This window comes from Emys orbicularis, chromosome 4, assembly GCF_028017835.1.
Source record: "Emys orbicularis isolate rEmyOrb1 chromosome 4, rEmyOrb1.hap1, whole genome shotgun sequence".
In the NCBI taxonomy this organism is placed as follows: domain Eukaryota; kingdom Metazoa; phylum Chordata; order Testudines; family Emydidae; genus Emys; species Emys orbicularis.
The window spans coordinates 64,450,807-64,478,092 of record NC_088686.1 but is presented as its reverse complement, the minus strand read 5'-3'; the positions used below and the strand labels follow the sequence as shown (position 1 = coordinate 64,478,092).

General features: G+C 40.7%; 1 protein-coding gene across 1 annotated transcript in view; it reads left to right on the top strand.

The window, feature by feature from the left end:
* EHD4 (EH domain containing 4) overlaps positions 1-27,022 on the top strand; it is a 58,815-nt gene extending 31,793 nt beyond the window's left edge. Inside the window, exons 4-6 of the mRNA XM_065402295.1 lie at positions 11,526-11,938; positions 19,615-19,779; positions 25,902-27,022. Coding sequence (XP_065258367.1) covers positions 11,526-11,938; positions 19,615-19,779; positions 25,902-26,438 — 1,115 coding nt within the window. The 3' untranslated portion in view covers positions 26,439-27,022. The remainder of the gene's footprint in view (positions 1-11,525; positions 11,939-19,614; positions 19,780-25,901) is intronic.
* Positions 27,023-27,286: the final 264 nt, after the last annotated feature.

Genomic DNA, 27,286 nt, shown 5'->3' with positions numbered 1-27,286 from the left:
AAGTAGTTTAACATCACACTGAATATTTGCTAAAATTGACAAAGTCTCTGAGCATGCAAACCACAACTTTTTTCAAAGGCTTATAACTTGCCCAAATTTGGGTGGATTTTTAGAAGAATAGTAAATGAGTTTGTAGTTCCAGAAATTGGTTACATTTAGTAGTGCAAATAATGTAAATTATAAATATGTAGATTATAATTATAGGCAAGGCTGATAGCATTGTCTATTTTTAAGGTTGCCCACTCTTGCTATTATAACACCATGTTTTCAGTTGCTTATCACCTTGCCAAACCTTAAATGTCGCTCCTGTCATTGCCCAGGCAGTTTGGAAGAAGCCATCTGATTAGAATGTGGAGGGGATGGAAAGGAGTAGATTGCAAAAAGGAGTCTGGTGAGACAGGGACTGGAGGTAGGGAAACTGGAGCTTGTTGGGCAAGAAGACTGAGAGCCAGGGGGAGGAGAGGCAGGGATTGGGCGCTGCAGCAGGGGGGAAAGGTAGGTTAGGACTGGTTGTGCAAGGAGACTGGTATTGGGAGCCAGGAAAGGACTGGGAGCTGGTGAGGGAAACAGGAGGGTGGGCCAGGAGTCAGATGGCTGGAGGCAGGGAACACTGAGATATGACAGGGAGCTGGGATACTGGCGGATGTAAAGTGGCTAGGTCTAGTTGGGTAAAGAGACTAGGATTGAGAGGCAGGAAAGGAGAGGAGTCTGAGACCTACTGGACAAGAAGACTGGGACTAGGAACCAGTGTGGAGTGGAACAGGCATGAGAGCGGAGGGAAGATAGGTTTGGTGAGGATGCAGAGGGGACTGAAACTGGATGAGGAGCATGGGGAAGGAGACTAGGAGTGGAAGCCAGTGGGTGGGGAGGGGAGAGACGGCTCATATGAGGAGCCAGAAGTGGGGAACTGGAACTGGCTGGGTAGGGAGATTAGGGACGAGGAGTTGGAGTGGGAGGGCGAGAATTGGGACTGGTGAGGAGACTGGGACTGGGCTGAGGAGACTGAGCAGTGGGGACTGGGATTGGGTAGGCAAGAAGAATTGGACTTGTACAAGGAGCCCGTGGTGGAGAAGAGACAGGATTGGGACAGATGAAACCCCATGGCAAAATGTCTTATCCCCCTCTAGTCTAGCGAAGATGAAAACCTACGACTGTTATCAGTTACTTCGTTAGTTCAAGTGTCAGAGGTCTGCACAATGAAACTAAAGGTTCCAGCTTCGCTCATGACCCATTTGGTGTCAGTATGATGCCACATGATGGAATCTGTTTTTTCAGTTTGCTTTTTTAAAAACCTCAGAAATTACCTACAAAAAGCTTACATTAAAAGAATATTAAGGTTGCAAAGTAAGCACTCAAAAGTTAAGAAATGTCATGTGGAAAAGGTAGCATGTGTTCATGTAATTAAAGACTGTATCATAATGCATATGCACAAGGCGCCTGAATTAAAGTTGCACAGGCATTTCCTAAGTTTTGAGTGCTTCCCTTTGCAGCCTTATGGTATTTTAATGTTGTTTATTTGTGTTTCATACTTATATTTATATTGTACTAAGAAGACTATAACTAGTAAATTCAACTAGCAAATTCACTTGAAATAATCTGCTATTGTTAGTAATAAAAAAATGGAAATGGAGAATGAATACCTGTCCTTTGTTGTTCCTCTTTTCATGGAAGCAGATCTTGCAGTAGCTATGAGATGAACTACTAAGTCAATATGGTAGAGGACTGTTGATATTACATCCTGCCAAGTTCCTGTCATCTCTATTCTGACAGAGATTCTCAACCATATTGACACAATATGGTTTACATTAACAAGAGGTATCTCTGACTCCTATGAAGCCAACATGTCTGTTCATCAGCACAAATCGGCTAGTACTGCAAGGTCCCAAATGTTATTTTCAGATATTTTATTATGATATATGCATTATACTTGAAAGGGAGCAAAACTAAAATTGTACAAAAAATTAGACCATGGCTTTTTAATACAGCTTGTAGGAGACCTGTCTGCTTTTTAAAAACTACTTAAATAACAAAAAAACCCTCCTACAAGTAAGGTGTCACTCCAGTATCTAAATGATACTCTCTTCTGTAACGCATTGTCTCAAAACCATTGTAATATCTTTTATTGACTTATCTGCTAAATCAGTACACTGAGTGTCAGTGGAACACACTGCATTTTCACTTCCTGTCCTCTCATAGATGGAGTGTGTGTGTGTGTGTGTGTGTGTGTGTGTGTGTGTGTGTGTGTGTGTGTGTTAAATGTGACCACAGTGCCAGTTGTAAATGGCAGCTCTAAGATACTTTTGCTGTTTATTGAACATAGAGAAGGAAGAACTCCAACATGCAAAGCTCTTTGTGTATTTAAAAATAATGATCTCTTCCTTAATAATATGAATCACATTGTGATTTCTTGAGGATAGCTTAATATCTGATAACCATAGAAATGGAAGTATAGTTTCTAGTGCACATGGCATTGACAGAGGAGAAGATAGATTTCTGTTCCTAAATTTTAAATAGCTAGGTGCAGAAAATGTTAGCTTTGTGTCATTACATAGATCAGCTATTTTTTCGGTCTTCTGCTGAACACTAGTTAGCTTTAGCCAGTTTAGTTGTTGTGTGAACAGGGCTTTGTTCTACAGCAAACCTCTCATGTAAATTCACCCCAAGATTGGCAGAGCATCTACTTTTGAACAAGGAATCAAGAATTGGGATTTTGTTGTAGATGCACACTCCAACAAATTCAGGTGTGTACACATGAGTAAATAGTCCTGTTACTGCTCAGATGATTATGCAAATACACTGTGCTCACCCACATGTATTTGAAGTACTGAACGTTCAGATACATGCCCGAGTGTGTGACATAATGACTGCTCAATCAGTGCAAATACAGCTGCTGTTGGGTCTACTTTGAGTATTGTATTGTCAAACATTTATGTAAACAATGGGTTTTGTGGAGAACAGACTTGTGATTCAGTGCAGTGCAAAGCCTCTCTGAGCTGCTTCTTGAAGGAGAAGTATGAACAATAACCTTAGTGTGAAAATAGTTTAACTTAACACATTTTAAACCATATAAACTTGTTAAATGATTTTCTAAATCAATTGCGTACTAATGTGAATGGGATTTAAGAGTCCAGATTACTCATGAACTTGTATCTAAAATGTCTTAACAAACAGAGTACGCCTTGTAGAAAATGGAGACTGGCCTCTGGCAATGAGAATTAAGTCTCCCAGGGCACAAGTCCTAACATTTTTTCTCTCCAATAGTTAGTGAAAGTTTATTTGGTACACTAGTTGTGTGAGAGTTAAAGCTAGTGAGAGTGGCTTTATGCTTGACCCTGGCTTTGTAAAAAAGGTTGTATTTTAAAACCATTAGGAGTTACCCTCTCCACTAGCAAAACTAAGGCCTGCCCATGCTGATAGCATCTGAGCAAAAAGCAGACGCTGCAATGTAAGCCCAGGCTTAGCAGAACTCGAGTGAGCGGACCCTGGGTTTGTTAACCTAGGGCTTGAGCGTCTGCACTCATTTGTAATCCCTGGTTAGAACTTCTTGAATCCTGGGTCTCACCCTGGAGCTCCAACATCTACACTGCATTATGTATTATTATTACTTCATTACTAAGTCCTACCCTGATTGCAGGGGACTGGTTAAGGTGACGTATTGAGATCCCTTCCAGTCCTACACTTCCATGATTCTATGCAGGCGCAAGCTTAACCACCCTCTTCCTAGCACCTTTCCAAAATGTGGCCACTCTAGCCCTTTGTTCATGGTGCAGTGTGGGAAAACTTGACAATCCACCAAACTTGGCTATGTAGATGACAAAGGAAGTTGGCCTGTGGGACTATGGAATACGTAGTGTTGTCGGACTCCCAGAGGACAAGCCCAGTGGGTCTGTGTCTATACTACAAAACAGTAGGGTCCTGGCTTGACTCAGACTCAGACCCTCCACCCTTGTGAGGTTCTGGGGCCCTGGGTGTGAGCCCTGGGTTAGTGTGGTTTGTGTGTACTCAGAAGAGGGGTAAGGCTTGAGCGTGAGTGTGAGCCCTGGGCCTAGGCTGCAATGTAAACATACCCTTTATTTCTACCATAGTAGCAGCAGGAGGCAGCCAAGCTGCTAAGATCTACAAAGGAGAACTAGCAGTGGACCCTTTAGACAATCTAGGGGTGGAAAGGGGCAGAACTGTGCATCCCCAATATCCAAAGACCAGCAGTGATTGAAGAAAATTGCTAGTAGGACAGAAATCCATGTTCTCGTTCACCCTAAACCCTCATCCTGTGAATATCAGCTAGCAGTGGCAGAGGAAGGCCATACTGGAGGGTGGGGTGGGGGTGGAGAGGTGCTATCAGAGCAGGGGATTCTTCATCCCTGGAGCTAGGAACCTAGGAGAGACATAGGAACCTGTGATCCCTTCCCCTCTGGTTAATGGGATATATGAAAGGGACCATCTCCATTGCACGCAGGTAGACCAGCAACACTCATAGGAGAGGGGAACAAGGAGGATCACATCACAAGTAGCTGGTTTCTATTAGCAGTAAAACTGCCATCCCCCTCCTTCAGGGGTGGGAATTGTCCCCTGCTTTCCTGCAACACCTGATTCATTCTTGCGAGTTAGGGGTGTTTGTTCTTGCCCCTTCATTCTTGTTGAAATTATTATTTATGCAGGGTATTACCACGACTCTAATTTAGCCATAAATTCCTCTATTAAATCCAGAGGCTGAATGGTATACATACAATTGCTCTAATCAGGCCTAAAAAGCCTAAGTAATAAGTAATTTTCCATATCCAAACCGTAACAAAACATTTATAAGCATTTGATCAAGTTACCAAGGTGTGCTTAGACCCACGTTGGTCGGGGCTCCAACTTGATCAGACAGGTATTAGCAATGAACCCTTTAAGAGTTTACTTTTTTATACCCCTTACAAACAAGTGATGTCATTCCTACTTATTGGACCTACGCTAAGGCCAAATGAAGCAATTTCTTATATAGCCAATTAATACTGCCCTGGTACCCAATTAAGCATGTTTTATTTCTCTTATTTCAGCCCAAACCTTAAATAATATGATACTGGTATTTTATCTCACCAACTGTTTTGAACTAAAATTAGATGCCCGTTCATCTTCTATAGGAACTGCCATTTCCTTTTGTTTCTGAGCTGATTGCTGACTTACTTGTATTTAGTAGCTCACGTTCTGTTTGTGTGGCAGGAAATCTCTCAGCCCATAGTGCTGTTTATTTGGAAGAGTCGCTTTTCTCATTATTTCTAAATTTCATATTTCAACAACCTTTTTTAACTTTCAGTTTCCTTCTACTTTTCCTTTAAGCTTTTTTTTTTTTTTGTGAAAACTGGATTTTTTTCCCACCCCATAAGTAAATTAATTAGATGGGGAAGTATTAAATTGGTCCAGGTTGCTAAGTGAAATTTAGTACCATCTGATGGCTAGTCTGAGCCCTCTATCCACTGTCCATATCATACGACTACCATCATTATTGACACTCACAGTGGTAATCACCTGATTGATTCAATGACATTTGTGAAAGAAAAGTTTGGTCACCTTCTGACAACTTGGTGAGCAGCAATCTGCCTCCCTGGTAATATTTTGTGTGTGTGTGTGCGCGCGCGTAGTGGGGAAGGAAATCCATTCTTTGCTTTCAGGGCGTAGAGTTAAAGGTTTCACTCTTTTTCTATGAAGCAATTGTTGAATGGTTTAACTATTAACTATCAGTTTATATGTGCAAACATAATTGCAAGAAAGACTTAACAAGCATTACTAATTTACTGGGAATAAGTAAAATTAATCCTGTGTTGACTAATTAAAATCCAATGTAGAAACTGTATAATTTAAAATGTAAGATATTAAGCTTTCTTCTGTATTAATAAACCCACCCTGGTACTTGCCCTTCAGCATGACTACCTACCCATATATTTTATTAAAAGCTTTGGAAAATTCAACTAGTTACTCAAGAAAGAGCAACTGACAACTTTGAAAAGGGACAAAAATTTACATTCCCCTTTCCAAGGTTAGGTTCTGTGCACTTTTCAAAGCTGGCTTTATTTGAAAACACCATTGTCCTGCCCTTATGAACAAGCAAGATATTCCATAAACTTTTTTATGCGTCTAGCCTCTCATTAAACTTGCAGGAGATTTCAAGCAGTATGTGTAAATACATAGCAATATGACGCCTGGGGGACGTGTATATGCTGTGGGCACCTTGCCATACGTGAGAAGGTTCTGTGGTAACACAAGGTGTGATGTTTGCCGAGTTATTTCAGACATGTGTTTGTTGCCTACAGGATCTGAAAAGAAAATAAGTGGAAGGGAAGGAAGGAGATGGGGCACTGGAGAAGCTTCAATTTCAATTACAACAAAACACATTTAGCAGCTCTTCCTGGTTTACATCAACAGTTAACCGCTTACATTAACATGAAATGAAGGGGGGAGGCATAGTTTAAAAAAAAAAAAAAAAAAAAACTTGGCTGCTTGATACTGTTGAACCATGAGGTATATGTTGTCGTCAGACGCCACCGGTGTGGTGCTCTGCTCTGTTCAGTGTTGATAAGTCGGCTGCATGCATGTGTGTTCTTCCTGTGTGCTGTCCCAGCTCTGCGCAGATAGCTGGCACAGCAGATCTCCAGCAAACCGGCAAATGACCACAGACTCCGATAAGGTACGAAGGCACCCGGCTAGGTTTATTGCCAAGCAAAACTCTAGCTCCCCGGATCAGATGTCTACAGTTCTGCTAGTACATATGTGAAATCTGGTCTTCTGTGTGCTTTTAGCCATAATTGTAAAGTAATTACCAAACAAGTGTTTGAAGTAACAGGAGAAACAGGAAAGGCAACAGGAAAAATGCTGAACCTAGCCCACATTTTTTAAAAAATGTCATAGCGAGAATGTTTAATTGTAAATAGTACTATGTTTTATACAGGGCAGCTCTCAAAAAGTTTAATATCTTTAAGGTGATCGTGACCCAGAAGCCCTTCAAGGCTCAGTGGCAGACAAACTCCTCCCCCCCTCAGTAACTGACATCAGGCCTGACACACTTATTGCCCCATTGTTGCCATAATATAGATCTAGGGCCCTATCAAATTCACGGCCATGAAAAATGCATCATGGACTGTGGAATCTGGTCTGCCACCATGAAATCTGGTCTTCTGTGTGCTTCTACACTATACTATATAGATTTCACAGGGGAGACTAGCGTTTCTCAAATTGGGAGTCCTGACCCAAAAGGGAGTGGCAGGGGGGTTGCAAGGTTATTTTATGGGGCTCGCGGTATTGCCACTCTCACTTCTGCACTGCCTTCAGATCTGGGTGGCTGGAGAGCAGCGGCTTTTAGCCAGGTGCCCAGCTCTGAAGGCGGTGCCCTGCCAGCAGCAGTGCAGAAGTAAGAGTGGCAATATCATACCATGTCATCCCTACTTCTGCTCTGCTGCTGGCGACTGTGCTGCCTTCAGAGCTGGGCTCCCGGCCAGTAGCCGCCGCTCTCTAGCTGCCCAGCTCTGAAGGCAGCACCGCCGCCAGCAGCAGTGCAGAAGTAAGGGTAGCAGTATCGCAGCTCTCCCTACAATAATAATATATGGAGATATACCTGTCTCATAGAACTGGAAGGGACCCTGAAAGGTCATTGAGTCCAGCCCCCTGCCTTCACTAGCAGGACCAAGTACTGATTTTTGCCCCAGATCCCTAAGTGGCCCCCTCAAGGATTGAACTCCCAACCCTGGGTTTAGCAGGCCAATGCTCAAACCACTGAGCTATCCCTCACCCAATAACCTTGCGACTCCCCACAACTCCTTTTGGGTCAGGACCCCTACAATTACAACACCATGAAATTTCAGATTAAATAGCTGAAATCATGAAATTTACGATTTTAAAAATCCTATGATCATGAAATTGACCAAAGTGGACCATGAATTTGGTAGGGCCCTAGTTATCACAGTTAGAAAGCCAAATGGAGAAACTGAATGGTCTTTAGTAAGAATCAGAGTACATCGAGGCTCGGTATTAAACCCCTTTGTGTTTACGTTGGTGTTCAGTGCACTTACAGAAAACATCCAAAGAGTGGCACCATGGCGCATGTTTTTTGCAGACAATGTCGTGCTCATGCGGGAGAATAAAGAGGAAATGGAAGAAGATTTAGAGGGATGGGGATGTGTACTTGAAAGAAATGGCATGAAAATTGGCAGAAAAACAGAGTAGATGGTCTGTAGATTTGATGATACCTTGTAGGAAGACAACGGGACTGTAAGTCTAGGGGGCCAGCCATTACCAGAGATACAGAAGTTCAAGTACCTAAGTTTGATAGTACAGGATAATGGCGAACTCAGCGACGAACTTATAAGTAGAAAAGGAAAGGCATGGACTAAATGGAGATAAGTGAGGGGAGTGATCTGCAATAGGAGAATGCCTGTCACATTAAAAAGTAAGAACTACAAGATGGTGATTAGGCCAGCACTTTTGTTTGACTGAATGCTGGGCACTAAAGAAGAGACCGGAGCAGATCTTGAATATAGTGGAAATGGCAATGGTAAAATAGATGCCGTAAGTTACAATGTTTAACCATGTTTGGGATAAACGAATTAGGGGAAATGTGAAGGTAGTATCAATTATAGAAAAGCTGAGGGAATCCAGGCTTAGATGGTTTGGGCACATGAAAAGAAGACCAGAAGACTATATAAGAAACTGTGTTAAACTTAGAAATGGAAGGTAAGAGAAGGGTTAGAAGACCCAAAACTACGGATGTCACACAAGTATTTGATTAGCTGTGGAGTTTCTGAGGAACTGGTTAAAGACAGACCGTAATTGAATTACGGGATGTGTGCTGCACCTGCACATGGTGGCAATGGCTGGAGCAAGTGCTGTTTGTGGGCATACTACAATAATTCACATAAACCAAGATAGTTAACTTAGCCTCAGTGAAACATCAGAGAAATAAAAAGTGCTAGAAATATTTGGCTGAAATGTTTAACCATGGCTGAGATTTCTACTATGGTTATACCAAAGTCATATAACTGCTAGAGATGGTCAGAAAATGGGTTTATTTTCTACAGAAAATGAAAATTATTTTCATTGAAAAACTGAAAGGCGAAATGTTTTTTCACCAAAAACTCAAAGTTGAAGTTTTCTGGGGAAAGAAAACGCTTTCCACCAATGTTCATTTAGTTCAGTACTCAGTTTTCTGTTGAAAAACAGTTTTAATGGAAAATTTTCAACCAACCCTTTAACAACAGGGATTGGTTCACTTAGTCAACTCTGCAAAACTTAAATTTTATTAAAAACGGCTATTTTAAATTCACTAGTTTGCATCATTATGTTTGGATTGAAATGCATAACTTAATAATGTTTTTCTTCCAAACTAATAAAAATCCAAACCAAGCTGCTACATGTTTCAGATTAGTGTGGGTGATATATAATTCATATCTTTGGGTAGTTTGGCGTTCTGCCTAACCCGGGAGTGGGTCTCCCTCCCCCATTCTAATTTTATCCTTCAGACAGGAAATTCATGTTGCAGATTGAAGTGGTTTGTGTGTTGTTAGTTTTTTCCTCACTTTTGATTATTATTTCTATAGTTTTTATAAAGAACACTGATAAGTAATCAAATATTTTTGGATTAAATGTTACACCTTGGGGTAACAAGAATTATCTTTTGGATTTGTCTTGTTCGTGTTCTTTTTTTCCATTGGCTTTTGTTCTGCTCCTCCTGAACTGCTCTTAAGAAAAAAAGTAAGAAAAAGAAAAAGACTGAGTAACCCGGAAAGGGATTGGATTTTGTATTCCTTGCTAAGCAATTCTCCTAATGGGAGGTGTAGCATTTGCTTTTTTTTAATTTATTTATTTATTTTTAACTGTTTAATGAATCTGACCTGAATCTGCTTTGAGCTCAGTAAAGATTTCTTAGCATAGTCTTGCCATCTTATTTGGCATGAGTGTGCTGGATTTGTAATGGAGTTAGACTTGAGGGCAAAAATTGGGAAGATTTTAAGTAATATACTTAGAGCTTCTAGTTTTTGGTTTCATATACTATGTACTTGTCAAATTTAATGATTTAATGGTTTAAATAAAAGACTTAAGGCCAACCTCTGCCCACTGGTGCTACAGCTATGTGCTTTATGGCAGAATTTGGCACTGAAATGTTTTCATGTATATCTTTGAGTTCCTAGACACTGCCTCTAGCCAATTTCCTATTGGAAAGCATTGGAGGGTTGACTGCTCACAGCAGGCATCTTGGAAGCATGGCCGCTAATGATTCAGTAAACTTATTTTTCTTGTGATTATTTACTGAATTTTTTTAACAGCTGGCAAACAGCTTCAACTATGATGTGGATGTGAATTTTCTTGACTAAGCAGGCATTATTTCAGGGAGAAGTAAATGATTTTAGAATGGGTACCCTCTTCCCCATTTGAGTTACCTGCTTCATAGAAATAAGAAATTAGTAATATGGAGAACAGGGGACAATAACACAGAGTAAAAGATAAGGACCTTTTGCTTATCTATGCAGAAGGGATATATAATGCATGGATGATGACTGTATTCATAAGTAAATGTAAAAGAAGCATTCAATACTGTGAAATGTCTGAAGGTGTAAAATTAGAGTTTAATGGTGAGCTTCCTACATTGCCAGTGATTAAAGGTGAATGCTGTTGGGTGCTGAATTCTGGATTCTGTTCAGGTTTCCTCACCACTATCCTTGCTTTCTGGCTGTCCTTCGGAGTAATTTTTCATTTTAGAGGATGGACAGGGATGGAAAACTGGCTTCTAGTTCACCTGTTCCTCATTCAAGTAAGATGAGTCACTCAGACCAAACTCAGTGCCATTTCACAAACAGATTACGCCTTCTGTAGACTGTGTGTGTCATTCCCAGAGGAGTTCCTGAAGTACTGTTTGTAATATGACAATGAGTTGGGTTGTTGCGAGGCAGTCAACAAGAGTTGTAAACTGTGCAAGCGGACTTTTAAAATAGTTTTTGCTTTAAACTTCCTTTTGTTCTGTGTCCCAGATAGTCTTAAAGATCATGACTCATTTTTCTTCACTGCAACCCACCCTGTCATTAAAGCCATCATTGGAATGGGTAAAATTCTTGTGACTTGGACTGCTTAATGGGCTGTGGAGTGTTACAGTGCAGTCCTTCATTCCTAGAGTGTACCCCAGGGGTTCTCAGACTTTTGTACTGGTGACCCCTTTCACATACCAAGCCTGTGAGTGCGACCCCCCTTAAATATATAAAAAAGTGTTTTTAATGTATAACACCATTATAAATGCTGGAGGCAAAGCGGGGTTTGGGGTGGAGGCTGACAGCCCGTGACCCCCCCATGTAATAATCTTCTGACCCCCAGAGGGGTCCCGACCCCCAGTTTGAGAACCACTGGTGTACCCAGTCTGCTGCCAATCTAAGGACTGAGACACCAGCGTTAGGAATTGAGTTTAGAAGTCACACTGCTACAGCTGGGTTATAAGCCGGTCCTTTAAACAATCCTTAATAAAGAGTTATCAATTTAGTGACATCCAATGGTGTATTCTCTCTCTTCAGGCTATGACTTCTGCCAGGTCCTCCAGTGGTTTGCTGAGCGGGTTGACCGCATCATCCTCCTCTTTGATGCCCATAAGCTGGATATTTCTGATGAGTTCTCTGAGGCTATTAAATCATTCCGTGGCCAGGATGACAAGATTCGAGTGGTGCTGAACAAGGCTGACCAGGTGGACACCCAGCAGTTGATGAGGGTCTATGGTGCACTCATGTGGTCCCTGGGAAAGGTGATTAACACTCCAGAGGTGTTGCGAGTCTACATTGGTTCTTTTTGGGCCCAGCCTCTACAAAACACAGAGAACCGCAGGCTCTTTGAGGTGGAAGCCCAGGATCTCTTCCGAGACATTCAGAGTCTCCCACAGAAGGCAGCTGTGCGGAAACTCAATGATCTCATCAAGAGGGCAAGACTTGCAAAGGTAAAACAGGAATAGAGCCAACTTTATTTTCAATGACCAATCTCTTCTATGTTTGTTTCATTCATTCTTACTCTCTCCTCTCATGTCTTTCCCTCCCCACCCAGAAACAAGGTGTTTTCTGGAAAATGGATATGGTTAACAAAGTTAAAGAAAAAATTATTGTTAAATTATGTGTTGGAGATGGACAGTAATGTGGTGAGCCAATCAGTGGACCCTTCTAGATGGCCATAGAAGGAAAAGTACTGTGTTTTAGGATGCTACTCTCTCTGCCTTTTGACGGAGACTTGAAATCTTCTAGGATACCTCCTCTTTCTAGTAAGGAGAACTTCATACTACTAACATAACTAGGGGGGGATATGATAGAGCTCTGTAAAATCATGAATAATGTGGAGAAAGTGAATAGGAAGTGTTATTTACCCCTTCACATAACATCTGGCACTACCCACTGTCACAGACAGGATACTGGTCTAGATGGACCATATGGTCTGATCCAGTAGGGCCATTCGTATGTACTCCCTGGAGCTCATCAACAGCTGCTAGGCAGAGCAGCTGATGACTGAATAAAACAAGATGCCCCCTTCACCAAAATGCCAAGTGTACCACCTTCACAGCACTTGCGGTTCCTGGATCAAAGATCACAGTTCAGACCCAGACACTTACTTCCTCTCACACATATGGCAGCACACAGCATTTGTACTAGATCATGGCCAACCAACATACTGCCCATGGGAAGTAACTTCTCCTTAATCAAAATTTATGTTGATTTTTTTTTTTTTTTTTTTTTATACCACACACACCCCACTTTGGCACTTCACATCTATTAAAAGGAGTAATACTGCCATATTGAAACTTAAAAACATTCATTTACTTAACAGAACTGCCCGTATATCACTGTTGTGCAAGCCAACCCAACTGTAAACGTAATATCCCCTGATTAAACCTTCTGTATTCCCAACCCATCATCTCCCACATACTCAGCTAAAGGTGGGCTTGGCATCATTTCCAGAAGAAATCCTAGTCTCTGACAGACCTGGGAGGAAGTGAGTTCTAAGATTCTAAGAGGTCCATTCAAGGCAAATGCCCTACCAACATTGTCCTCTGTTTTAAACGACAGAAAATAGTATTTGCATGTGCTAATCAGATAACTGCTCCTTGCAGTAGCTACTTGACTTGTGTCCATATGTCTAGGCTTGGCAGTATTTGATTTTTATTTAGATTGCCTATTGAAAGTGTGGACTTAATTTTTTGTTAGGCCTCTAATTATTCTTCAAACTAGCATCTTATTTGTAAAGCTCTTGGAATCATCTCCAGATTGCTTGTTTATAATTTTAAAGCTTTCTGATTATTACTTACGCTAGTCTTCAAAATCCCTACTTAATGACACTAGCTTCTGCTGTCCTTTCCTGTCTAGGCCCAACCTGGATAAACTTCAATTGCTGTGTTTTAAATGGTTTCCTCTAAATATTTCCTTCTCTTCCGTAGTAGACTTCCTTTATTGTATAGTATTAAAATTCCAGATAGAATACTAGCAAAAGTACTCTGATATTCTGTTCTTCTGCAAAGCCCTAGGGAATGTTTAATAATTAGCACCTTTCCTTTTCTAAATCTCAGCAGGCAAATGATTTGAAAATGTTTTTTGCTGAAAAATTGGAAGGAAGAAAAATCAAATAACTTTGAAGCTATTGTAGAAGAAATTTGCTACTTATTAAAGATTTCTGTGACATACAAATGCAGATGATAGTATTTTGGGGCTTGTCTGCATGGGTAAATTATACCTGTGTAGGCTAAGGTGCGAGTTTGAACCTATAATATAGTTATACTGGTCTAACATCCTGTGTGAACATTCTTATTACGGTATCTGAGGGCCTTTTATCAGTTTGTCGCTTGGGAAACTAAACCAAAGAAAAAGCCACTCTTACACTGGAATAAGAATGTCTATGTGGGGGGGTTATGCCAGTTTAACTATATGGTTTAATTGACTATACAGTAAAACTTTCCTGTGTAGGCAAGCCCTTAGTGAAATGAGTTAGTGATGTGGAAAATTGGGGACTAGGACTGCTGATATTGCCTGGAATATTTTGAAAAAAATATCTTTAGAAACAATTGTCAATCATTATTTAAAGTTCCATTTTGATATCATGTTTCTATTAATATTTGTTTCTTAAAAGTTAATCTGTCCTTCCTGCAGTTCTCATCTGATTTAATCAATCTTATTGGCATACTAATCCCTTTCAAAGTAATTGATTGTGATGACTGAGAAGCATCAAGAGCAGATGACTCTTAATCAACAGAAATCCTGTTTAAATACAAAATAAAAATGGATTAAATTGAAATTTTTTAAGTGAAATTAATGTTCATTGAATGTACTAAATTGACAGCCATGGAAAGGGAAGTCAGCTGCTTATCCAAGCAACAGCAGTGTAATATGTCTCAGTCCTAGCTGATCTTAAAATAGCTGTCATTCAGAAACACATTTTTTATGCAGAGCTGCACACTCTTCTTTGAACAAAATCATTGTGAAGTATTTTATCTTGGTCCATTTCTCTAAACACCCGCAACACCTTCCCAGTCTGTCCTGAAACTCATAACATATCCAAAAATAAAACAAGTGAATTCCCATCTCACTGTCAAGTTCTTATCATTCCTTTCTTATCTTATCTTATCATTCCTTTCTAGTGTCACTTCAAAGCCACAAGGGTGTTAGGTATTTGTTATAAAATATTTTGAAGATGGAAAACATTCTTATATTATAAAACATGTGTGATATTTACGGAATTGTAATCAGTTGGAATAAAAGTGTAGGATTGTAGTAATTGTGCCTTTCAAACTTGCAGTTCCATATTTTTCCTAGATGCTTTATACATATATAAATCTATTAAATCCTGTAGGGCTGTTATTAATTGGTATTGTGTTAGAAGTGTGCATTACCCATACATCTCCCTTCCTGCAGATCTAGAATTTGTATACCAAAAGTTCTCATTTTAATTTTTTCTCCATTCCTCCATCTGTGCAAAAATTTAAACACAAACATGTGTGAAAACAAAAATGTATAGTGTTTTTTGTTTGATTGTTTTTATGTGTAGGCGCACCATTGATCTGTATATGGTCTGTCAGTGATTAGAGGACTGCAGTAGCTGTCCACAGACCTTGACTGTAATGATCCTTCCATTAGATCTTGAAGGAATAGTGAATTAATCACATTTAAGATGACCAAAATGAAGCCAAAGGAGCAAAAATATTTCAAATACAACCCCAGCAGTATTCCTCCAATTCTTCATTATTATTCTCCCTCCCCTGGTAATGATGTAACTGATTCTTACAGTTGTCATTTATCATGTACTTAGAGACACATCGTATTTCAGCATTAGTATTCCTTGTATCAGTGTCTTTCTCAATAATAGCACTCTAGTTTAAATAATTGAAATATACACATTGTGAACATTCATACACTAACTCTTTTCTTCCTCATTGCTATAAGAAATAGGTTTCACCTATCTGAGAATGTAACAATCATGGTGTTCTCTGCAATAATGCATTTAAAGGATAACAGGAATTTTATAAACAATGTTCAGTTTGTCAGACTTCTAAAACTAAAAGGTCATGTTTAGTCTTTTCTGCTAATTCAGTCAGGTATCTAATTCTCATTTGGAATCCATATAATGTGAATGTTCTGGGCCTACATCCCAAGTGTATAATTGATCTGCCAGTTGCAAGGTTTTTGGTGTATTTTTTAAACAAGAAAACTAACCATTTCAGAACTCTTGATTCTTACACTGGAATCAAATGAGACATGGCTATCTTCTTGGACACTTTCCAATACATCTAGGTTCTTCACTTTTGAACCTTGTCATCCTCAACACACACACCCCAGTTTCCTCTACAGATGATGCCACCTGTGTCTCATCTGTTTTGGTGTGAAGGGATTCCATGCAATCCTCTAGGGCTAGGCTATGGGTGAAGTGACTTTTTCTCGATGATTGCAAGGTTACATTTGTTATAAAACAAGAGGGGATGTTCCATGCATGAATGTTTGGTTTTCAGTTTGCTTTTAGGTGCATTTCTATAATGTCTTTGTCATATGGACCAAAAATCAACCTTTTAAAAAAAATTAATTAGTACACACACACACGTAAATCTTGCAACTAAAGCAGCTATACCAAAAGTGGCCTACCGAGAACTCTTAGAACTCAGGAATATCAAGTCGTCTTGTTTCTGTTTTTAGTTGGAGGGCCAAAGAATTAGAGTGGGAGCTTTCTCAGCTCTCAGTCAAAGGGGCAGTGCTGTCTGAATCTTAGCATAAAGCGCTTTTTCCCAAGTGTCTACACGAAGTTTGAATTAAATCGATATTAACTAACACACAAGTATTATACAGTCTGATTAAAAACCCTTCTCAGTTGTTCAAGGTTTCTGTTTCTTGGCAGTTGAAGTCATACCATCTCTAGGTCTTCAGCTGACAATAGAATCCTCAAGCAAACAGTGGGGGCGGGGAGAGTGGGAGAATCCTTTCAAGTCTCCTCTAGAAGCCAGAAAGGGTACAAACATATTTCTTTCCTTCACAGGTTACTTTTATATAGAATGCTGTAAAACATGTTCTGTAGTATCTATGTAGGTATTTGTACTGTGCTTATCACCATGGTGTTTGCATGCCTATGTTCTCTCCACTGCTACTCTCTGCTGCTTTTCACTCCCACTGTTCCCCTCACCTCCCTCGGTGCTAACTTTTTGAAATCTATCAAAACGTTAGAAATTCTTTTGAAATAATTATTTAAGTTTTGGTGAAAAATCATTTTGGATTTTTTCTTTGTATATTTGCTTGTATGTGTGTGTATTGCATCTATGCATATATTAAAAAAAACCACACACACACACATTTTTACAAGGTAAGGCCTCAATCCTGAAAAGATTTTGACACATGCTTAACTCTACACACTGCAAGCGGTTTCATTGACTTCAGTGGTCATGTAGGATCAGAGGCCAAGTGAGCTATGTAAGCAGCCACACATTTTAGGATTCATACTAAAGAAATATCTTTCCTTATGCTGGAATAATTCTGCTTTCCCCCCTCATGCTTCATAAGGCAATCAAGGTATAATGTTACAGTATGATGCATGCTCTGTCATCTTTTTGTGGTTGCCTAAATATAGAAGCCATACACTCCCTCTTCTGTAGTGACGCACATTCCTATTGAGTCACTTACTCCACTTAGATCATCCTATCACTTGACATTGGGAAGAGAGAGAGCAATCTAAGCAAAGTAATTTATTTGGCAAGGCAGATGGAGTTGTTTCAATTAAACTTAAAAGTGGGGCTCTGTGTAGGCACAGGTGATACCCACACATAGCTTTGTTGCAGGATCATGGCCTAATTCTTCTATACTGCTTTCACTCTCATTGTTGGCACTGACAGAATGTCATACTGTGCTTCTCAATAGCTGCACTCAATTTTTCAAGCATTTTTGGGTGACAATTTAAAGAACACCTGCTTATTTTACAAAAACCCATCAGAAGGCTTGGGGGAAGGCAGCGAATGCTGGTTAACTCAAATTTCCACAAACCCAAAGTAGGAGCCGCATGAAATGCGCCTACATCTCAAGGGCCTCTTCAGATCCGTTAAATCAGCTTCTGTACCCAATGACTAGAAGTTAGCTAATGTAACTCCAATATTTAAAAAGGGCTCTAGAGGTGATCCCTAAAATTACAGACCGATAAGTCTAACGTCAGTACCGGGCAAATTTAGTTGAAACAATCGTAAAGAATAAAATTGTCAGACACATAGAAGAACATAAATTGTTGGGCAAAAGTCAACATGGTTTCTGTAAAGGGAAATCATGTCTTACTAATCTATTAGATTTCTTTGAAGGGGTCAGCAAACACGTGGACAAGGGGGATCCCGTGGACATAGTGTACTTAGATTTCCAGAAAGCCTTTGACAAGGTTCCTCACCAAAGGCTCTTATGTAAATTAAGTTGTCATGGGATAAGAGAGAAGATCCTTTCATGGATTGAAAACTGGTTAAAAGACAGGGAACAAAGGGTAGGAATAAATGGTAAATTTTCAGAATGGAGAGGGGTAACTAGTGGTGTTCCCCAAGGGTCAGTCCTAGGACCAATCCTATTCAACTTATTCATAAATGATCTGGAGCAGGGGTAGGCAACCTATGGCATGCGTGCCAAAGGCGGCACGCGAGCTGGTTTTCAGTGGCACTCGCACTGCCCGGGTCCTGGCCACCTGTCCGGGGGGGCTCTGCATTTTAATTTAATTTTAAATGAAGCTTCTTAAACATTTTAAAAACCTTATTTACTTTACATACAACAAGAGTTTAGTTATATATTATAGACTTATAGAAACGTTAAAATGTATTACTGGCACGCAAAACCTTAAATTAGAGTGAATAAATGAAGACTCGGCACACCACTTCTGAAAGGTTGCTGACCCCTGATCTGGAGAAAGGGGTAAAAAGTGAGGTGGCAAAGTTTGCAGATGATACTAAACTGCTCAAGATCATTAAGACCAAAGCAGACTGTGAAGAACTTCAAAAAGATCTCACAAAACTAAGTGATTGGGCAACAAAATGGCAAATGAAATTTAATGTGGATAAATGTAAAGTAATGCACATTGGGAAAAATAACCCCAACTATACATACAATATGATGGTGGCTAATTTAGCTACAACTAATCAGGAAAAAGACATCCTGGAGTCATCGTGGATAGTTCTCTGAAGACATCCACGCAGTGTGCAGCGGCAGTCAACAAAGCAAACAGGATGTTAGGAATAATTAAAAAGGGGATAGAGAATAAGATGGAGAATATCTTATTGCCCTTATATAAATCCGTGGTACGCCCACATCTTGAATGCTGCGTACAGATGTGGTCTCCTCATCTCAAAAAAGATATACTGGCATTAGAAAAGGTTCCGAGAAGGGCAACAAAAATGATTAGGGGTTTGAAACGGGTCCCATATGAGGAGAGATTAAAGAGGCTAGGACTTTTCAGTTTGGGAAAAGAGGAGACTAAGGGGGATATGATAGAGGTATATAAAATCATGAGTGATGTGGAGAAAGTGAATAAGGAAAAGTTATTTACTTGTTCCCATAATATAAGAACTAGGGGCACCAAATGAAATTAACGGGTAGCAGGTTCAAAACAAATAAAAGGAAGTTCTTCTTCACATAGTGCACAGCCAACTTGTGGAACTCCTTGCCTGAGGAGGCTGTGAAGGCTAGGACTATAACAGGGTTTAAAAGAGAACTGGATAAATTCAGGGAGGTTAATTCCATTAATGGCTATTAGCCAGGATGGGTAAGGAATGGTGTCCCTAGCCTCTGCTTGTCAGAGGGTGGGGATGGACGGCAGGAGAGAGATCACTTGATTATTACCTGTTAGGTTCACTCCCTCTGGGGCACCTGGCATTGGCCACTGTCAGTAGACAGGATCCTGGGCTGGATGGACCTTTGGTCTGACACAGTACAGCCATTCTTATGTTCTTATGTTATGTTCTTATCAGCAGTTTGTCTATTTTAATGTATTTCTCAATAAACCATAGTCGATGTACGTTGTCCCTAAGATGTGTTAATACCCAACTCATCTTTCACATTTCCTTTTATAGCCAGGAGGAGGAATACTGGCATGGATTTTTGATTCTACATAATAATGCCAACCCTCATCCATTTCTTCTAGGTTCATGCTTATATTATCAGCCATCTAAAGAAGGAAATGCCATCTGTATTTGGAAAAGAGAACAAGAAGAGGGAGCTGATCAGCAGATTACCTGAAATCTATATCGAACTGCAACGAGAGCACCATATCTCGCCTGGGGATTTCCCAGAGGTCAAGAAAATGCAGGTACATTAACTCAAACCAAAGTGCAATTGTACCCTGACTATTAACCAGTGACTTCTGACAAGCCTGGCAAAAGTAGGAACACGAAAGTGTCTCCCATAATGCTCTCAACAGTGTGGGTTCTGCAGGCAGTGGCAAGAAAGTGTCAGAAATTGATCATGATTGAAAACTGACTGTTGTGTCTCACACTAGATTAGCATGAGTTAGGATCACAATAATGAAATCAATGGATTAATTCCTCAGAAAAAAGTATCCTAAACTCATAATAACATGACATATAGAAATCAAACCAGTATTTCATCTAGTTCAGTATCTTGTCCCTGTAGACAATTATGGAACAAACTAGTGGTTGGTTTGTTCCCTGAAATTACGGCTTTAGATCCATTATTTTAAAAAATCCTACTAAATGTAACTGTGGATGTTCATTTCCATATACATATCTGATAATTTTTTTTAATCCTACTATGCTGTTGGTCTCAATGGTTTCTTATGGCAATGAGTTCTACAAGTTAATTATGCATTGCATAAAAAACAAATTTAAAAAACCCCCTTCTATCACTTTTAAACTTACTGCCTTTCAGTTTTATAGACTGTCCCCTTTCTCTTATGTTATGTTAACATGTAAATATGAGTGCCTAATTTACCTTCTTTGTACCATTCAGTATTTTGTATAACTCTTGTGTCTCTCCTTGTCTCCTATCTCATCTAAACAGTCCCATTCATTTCAGTCCCTATTCATATATTTTCATGTCCTCTAATCATTTTCACCATGCATCTCTGAGATCTCTTCAATTTCTGCTATATCTGTGTTTAAGATAGGGTGACCAGAAGAGAGCATGGTATTCCAAATGAAGGTGGACCATTGATGTATGTAATGGCAGCATAATATTTTCAGAATGGTTTTCTATCCTATCCTTTATACACCCTAACAGTTTTGTTTGCTTTTTTTGACAACTACTATGTATTGAGCAGAGATTTTTATTGAGCTGTCCACAGTGATGTTCAGGTCTCTTTCCTGAGTGGTTGCAGTTAATTTAGAAACCAGCAAGTTGTATGAGCAGTAAAACAAGAAAAACTCAAGACATAGTTCAGGAGTTGGACACTATAGGAATAATTAATCAGGAGGGAGGGGTGACTGCTTGAAAAGGTAGACTTTAAGGAAGGATTTATATAAAGAAAAGCAGAAGAGTACAATCTCCTTTTTGTTAGGCAGTCATTGATGGTGGAGTTTGGAAACAGGTAAATAAAGTAGAACACTTGAGACAGGCTTGTTACTAAAACGAACTCTTCAGTGGGGCTTAGTATTTGAAAAATGACTGGTGTATTTTCCTAAGTCTCAGCAGCAGATGGCAGCAAAGTTGTGACAAGCGATTTCTCACACACGTTCATGCTAAGGAAAGAACAGTGTGGCTAGCAGACTGAGTTGTGGTCTTGATCTTTGCTTCCTGAAACTAAACTCATCAGTACAGACTTTGTAGCAGGTAATAGTGAATGAATTCCAGCCAAATAGATTGATTTAAAGGAAACCAATAGTCTTTTGGTCTTGCCAGCTTACAAGTGTATAATTAATTTTGTGTGCACACGCTTTTTAAGAAATGTGAGTCAGAACCACTAGACTCCAGAGTTCTATGGAGCAGGGAAGCCCTGAGTTAGCCATGATTTGTCAAAGCAATTTATCAGTGTTTAACAGGTGGCTGAGGCTGCCAGGGGGGAAGGGGAAAGTTAGAATGGAAAACTACTGTTCGTAGGTTGAAATCTAGACTCCTAGATTGAAATCTTGGCCCTACTGAAGTAAATGGGAGTTTTGCCATTGCCTTGAATAGGATCAGAATTTCACCCCTATTCCTCCCAAGCGCATGACATGATGTACCTCCCTCAGCAAGTGTCCCCAAGACACTTCAAATGTTATGTCAGTTATCGAGATCTAGCCACAGCAAGATGAGCGCCATTTTAAAATCCAACTTTTCTTATTTTAATAGGTCAGCCTTCTTTCTGGTACCAGATATGTTTAAATGAGTTCCAATAGAACTGGTATACTTCTCATACTAAGAGACTGTAAAGACATGGACCTAAATCTAAACTGTTAATCACTATTTTTAAATTAACAATAATAGATAACAAATCTAACTGTTTGCATGAATATTTATGAGAAACTACATGAATAGCATCAGCTGATACCATGACAAACAGGAGGCACAGATTTCTGACCTCATTACTTCAGCAACTAGAAGGAAATAAAGTTATTAAGGGCTACAGCTGGTTATAGTACCTTGGATCTGAACTTTCAGTATCATGACTTAGGCTACTTACAGCTTTTTAGAAGGTTCTGATTGCAGTGCATAGAACAGGGGTGGACAAACTATGGCCTGCAGGCCGGATCTGGCCCCTCAGGGCTTTGGATCCGGCCCGCGGGATTGCCATCACGTGGCGCCGCGGGCCCCGCTCCGCTCCGGGAAGCGGCCAGCACCACATCCCTGCAGCCCCTGGGGGGGAAGGGCTCTGCGCGCTGCTCTTGCCTGTGGGTACCTCCCCCAAAGCTCCCATTGGCCAGGAACGGGAAACCGCAGCCAATGGGAGCTTCGGGGGAAGTACCCACAGGCAAGGGCAGCGCGTTCAGCTGCAGGGACGTGGTGCTGGCCGCTTCCCGGAGCAGAGTGGGCCGGGGACAGGGAAAGCAGGCAGGGAGCCTGACCTGGGCCCGGTGCGCGCCGCTGCCACCCCGGAGCCACTCCAGGTAAGCGACGCTGGGCCGGAGCCCGCACCCCAAATCCCTCCTGCACCCCACACCCCAACCCTCTGCCCTAAGCCCCCTAACCCCCTGTCTTGAGCCCACTGTCGCACTCCTCCTGCACCCCAACCCACTGCACTGAACCCCCTGCTGCACCTTGAACCCCTCCTGCACCTGAACCCCCTTCCCTGAGCCCCCTCGTACACCCTGCACCCCTCCTCTGCCCCAACCCCTTGCCCTCAGCCCCTTCCTGCACACCGCACTCCCTCCCGTACTCCAACCCCCCTGCCCCAGCCCTACATTCATGGCCCTGCATGCAATTTCCCCACCCAGATGTGGCCCTCAGGCCAAAAAGTTTGCCCACCCCTGGCATAGAACATATGCACATCCAGGAGTAGGGTATCCACGCTGCCATTACTCAAAGTACTAACACATTTTGTGTAGGATTTCTCTTATTCATGTATTGTGTTTATTAGCAAAATTTGATTACTAAGTTGACATTTTAAATTCAGCTTTACTGTGCAAGAAACTCCGCTCCTAAATGCTATCACTTGTTGGATATGCTTATTGTGACAGAACAAATGCAATCATAATGTGTGAGTGCATGGTACTGCCTTGTTGTGTTAGCGACAATTCTCCTTACATAAAATCTTGACCACTTTCTCTGTTCTGATGAACAAGACCAAGTCTATTGGTTGAAATAGCTGTAGAAATAAAAATATAATGTAACCATTTCTGGAGCTAAATATAACCTTTATTATATATAGATTAGACAGTTGGGATCATAAAAGTTGCCTATGTGTATTTCCTTATATTTCTCTGCTGAGTCTTCCTATCTTGCCCTGCTAAAAACCAGAGGTTGGCAAACTAGATGCCACCTTCACTACCAGTAATACCCATGGGCTATTTCTTTTAGGGAACTGAGACTTTGACGTGACACTTGTCACTAGATCATAGACTCATAGAATATCAGGGTTGGTAGGGACATCAGGAGGTCATCTAGTCCAACCCCCTGCTCAAAGCAGGACCTAATCCCAACTAAATCATCCCAGCCAGGGCTTTGTCAAGCCTGACTTTAAAAACCTCCTAAGGAAGGAGATTCCACCACCTCCCTAGGTAACCCATTCCAGTGCTTCACCACCCTCTTAGTGAAAAAGTTTTTCCTAATATCCAACCTAAACCTCCCCCACTGCAACTTGAGACCATTACTCCTTGTTCTGTCATCTGCTACCACTGAGAACAGTCTAGATCCATCCTCTTTGGAACCCCCTTTCAGGTAGTTGAAAGCAGCTATCAAATCCCCCCTCATTTTTCTCTTCTGCAGACTAAACAATCCCAGTTCCCTCAGCCTCTCCTCATAAGTCATGTGCTCCAGCCCCCTAATCATTTTTGTTGCCCTCCGCTGGACTCTTTCCAATTTTTCCACATCCTTCTTGTAGTGTGGGGCCCAAAACTGGACAAAGTACTCCAGATGAGGCCTCACCAATGCCGAATAGAGGGGAATGATCATGTCCCTCGATCTGCTGACAATGCTCCTACTTATACAGCCCAAAATGCCGTTAGCCTTCTTGGCAACAAGAGCACACTGTTGACTCATATCCAGATTCTTGTCCACCGTAACTCCTAGGTCCTTTTCTGCAGAACTGCTGCCTAGTCACTCAGTCCCTAGTCTGTAGCAGTGCATGGGATTCTTCTTTCCTAAGTGCAGGAGTCTGCACTTGTCCTTGTTGAACCTCATCAGATTTCTTTTAGCCCAATCCTCTAATTTGTCTAGGTCCCTCTGTATCCTATCCCTACCCTCCAGCATATCTACCACTCCTCTCAGTTTAGTGTCATCTGCAGACTTGCTGAGGGTGCAGTCCACGCCATCCTCCAGATCATTAATGAAGATATTGAACAAAACCGGCCCCAGGACCAACCCTTGGGACACTCCACTTGATACCGGCTGCCAACTAGACATGGAGCCATTGATCACTACCCGTTGAGCCCGACAATCTAGCTAGCTTTCTATCCACCTTATAGTCCATTCATCCAGCTTCTTTAGCTTGCTGGCAAGAATACTGTGGGAGACCGTATCAAAAGCTTTTCTAAAGTCAAGGAATAACACGTCCACTGCTTTCCTCTCATCCACAGAGCCAGTTATCTCATCAGTGAGGACAAGCTGTTCCTGGCTGGCCTTGTTGCCACATGCCCTCAGGAATCTTTGCTCTTTGCCATTTTCATTTTCACTTGGGTGTTTGTGCGAAGCATTTGAAATGACAGCTTATTAGATAGCAACATTTCATAGCAGCCTGAAATATTTTAATAGCTTTATCTCCGCCGTAAAAGTACATCAACAAGGGCCTGATCTCGCACACCTTACGTGGGCAGGACTCCCAGTGAAATCAGTGGGAGTTATAGCTGAGTAGGAAGGTCCAGGTAGGACCGTATTAAAACATTAGTATTGCTGGCATGGGAATAAGGAGTTTGCTATTATTGTACATGGTAGTGTCCAATAAGTATATAGTACATTACCTAAAACCTGTTTTAACATTAAAGGTATGACAAAAAACAGGGAAGTTCAGTGAACTTAAGTATGACATTTAGTCCTTAACTTGCCTGATAAAAAAAGATTGTGAAATTGTAAATGAAATCAGTTATTTGAGTTGTAGAAGTTGGGTCGGGGGGGAATTAACTCTAGCTAGAGGGAGGTTCCCCTTATAACTGGAAAAAGTGCTACAGAACATCTTTAAGTTACTCTTGAGAGACATGGGGCTAAATAAAATTTGTTATGCACAGTGAATTTGTACTCCCAAGTTATGCTTCCCCTTCATTCCCATAGCCACTGACAAAAGGGTTTGTTACAAAATTGAGTCTTGATGCTGCAAATATTTTGACTCATGTTTTTAACTTTCAGTGGATTCGTAAGTGTTTGCAAGGTTGGGGCCTTACTGGTGAACCTCACGTTCTTCCTGTGATGTAATTCCTTATTGATATTCATATCTAAATATTTTCTTACAAAGAATACTATTAAATGGAAAACTTTGTCAGTTAACATATATATAAACTGACAGTTTTCTGTAAAATATTTGTTTCTTGAGAAAAATGTTGTAAATGTATTTTATTAGGGAAGGATATAATAACTGATTCATTGGAAAATTATGCTTAGACTTTCGAATTTAAGGCTGATCAGTGTATGAGGGTATACATATAAAACGCAAACTTTTGTTTCTCTTTCAAGTGGATTTAGTTTTGAGTTTCTGCAGTGGGAACTGTTTCAAAGGAGATCTCTGCAGACAGAAATCTCATTTGAAGGAGTTCCTTCAACAGAATTTGCTCTTAAAAAAAAAAAAAAAAAAATGAAACCTTTGGCAAATGTTTTGTTTAATCATTGGTATGTGTGTTTTGTTATTGACAGGAACAGCTGGAGAACTGTGACTTCTCTAAATTTCATTCTCTGAAACCAAAGCTGATTGAAGCTGTGGATAACATGTTGGCCAATAAAATCGCCTCTCTGATGAGCCTGATGAGCCAGGAAGAAAGCAACATGCCTACACCGATGGTGCATGGTGGAGCCTTTGATGGCACCACGACCGGACCCTTTGGCCAGGGATATGGGGAAGGTGCCAGGGAAGGAGCTGATGAGGAGGAGTGGGTTATTGCCAAAGATAAACCTGTATATGATGAGATCTTCTATACTCTGTCACCAATCAATGGCAAAATCTCTGGGGTCAATGCAAAGAAGGAAATGGTGAACTCCAAACTGCCGAACAGCGTCCTGGGGAAAATCTGGAAACTTGCAGATTGTGATAATGACGGCATGTTGGACGAGGAGGAGTTTGCACTGGCAAAACATCTCATCAAGATTAAACTGGATGGGTATGAACTGCCCAGCATCCTACCACCTCACCTGGTGCCACCATCACACAGGAAACCTTTGCAGGTGTCAGAGTGAAAAACACAGGGAGGAGATTAAGTGAGGGATGGAGGGAACTGAAAGCCCTCTGAATCTTTTTACAGATGAGTTGAACCATCAAGGCTTGAAATTGGGTTTAGAGGCAATCTTTAAATCACATATCAGATTTCAAACAAATTACTGGAACCAGCAGCATAGTACAGAGGTTACTTGTGTAATAGCTCTGGCTGACCTTCACTGAGACAGGTTTATCACAAGTGCCTTTTGTAACTCGTTCCACACCTTACATTGCTAAGATAGCAAGGCTTTCTTTGAGAATCACCCTGTCCATGTCTCACTGTATTTACAACCAAAAAGCAGAAAAGACCTAGACCACACCTACAATCATGTACTAAACATGAATACCTAGGAAATACAAAGCTCCCCAGACGGTTTAGCAAGTGGAAGGAAATGCTAAAGCTCAAACCCACCTGTTTCTAGAAGGCATACATTTGTTTAATAAAGATACTTTAGGTGCCTTTGTGAATGTCAGCATCCCTAGCTTTAGAAAAGACAGAAATACAAAGGACTTTGCCTTCATGTTCTGCTGTTGATTTTAATAATATTAACTTGTGGGAGGGAAGGGGGACATGGGTAGAACTTTTTGTAAGAATGTTTTGGACATGAGCAGAAAGATAAGAATTTTTACCAGAGATTATTTTTTAAAATCTGCAATTTATTAAAACTGTTTATATCTGTCAACTGCGCATTGTGGTAAACAGAAGAGATGCTTCCTTTTGCTTTGTGCATAAAATAATGTGCAACTGACCCATCAGCTAAAAAGATTTGGATCCCCCTGTGTTGGGGATGGGAATTTCGAGATTTCTGTTTAGCTGCTTTGCACATTG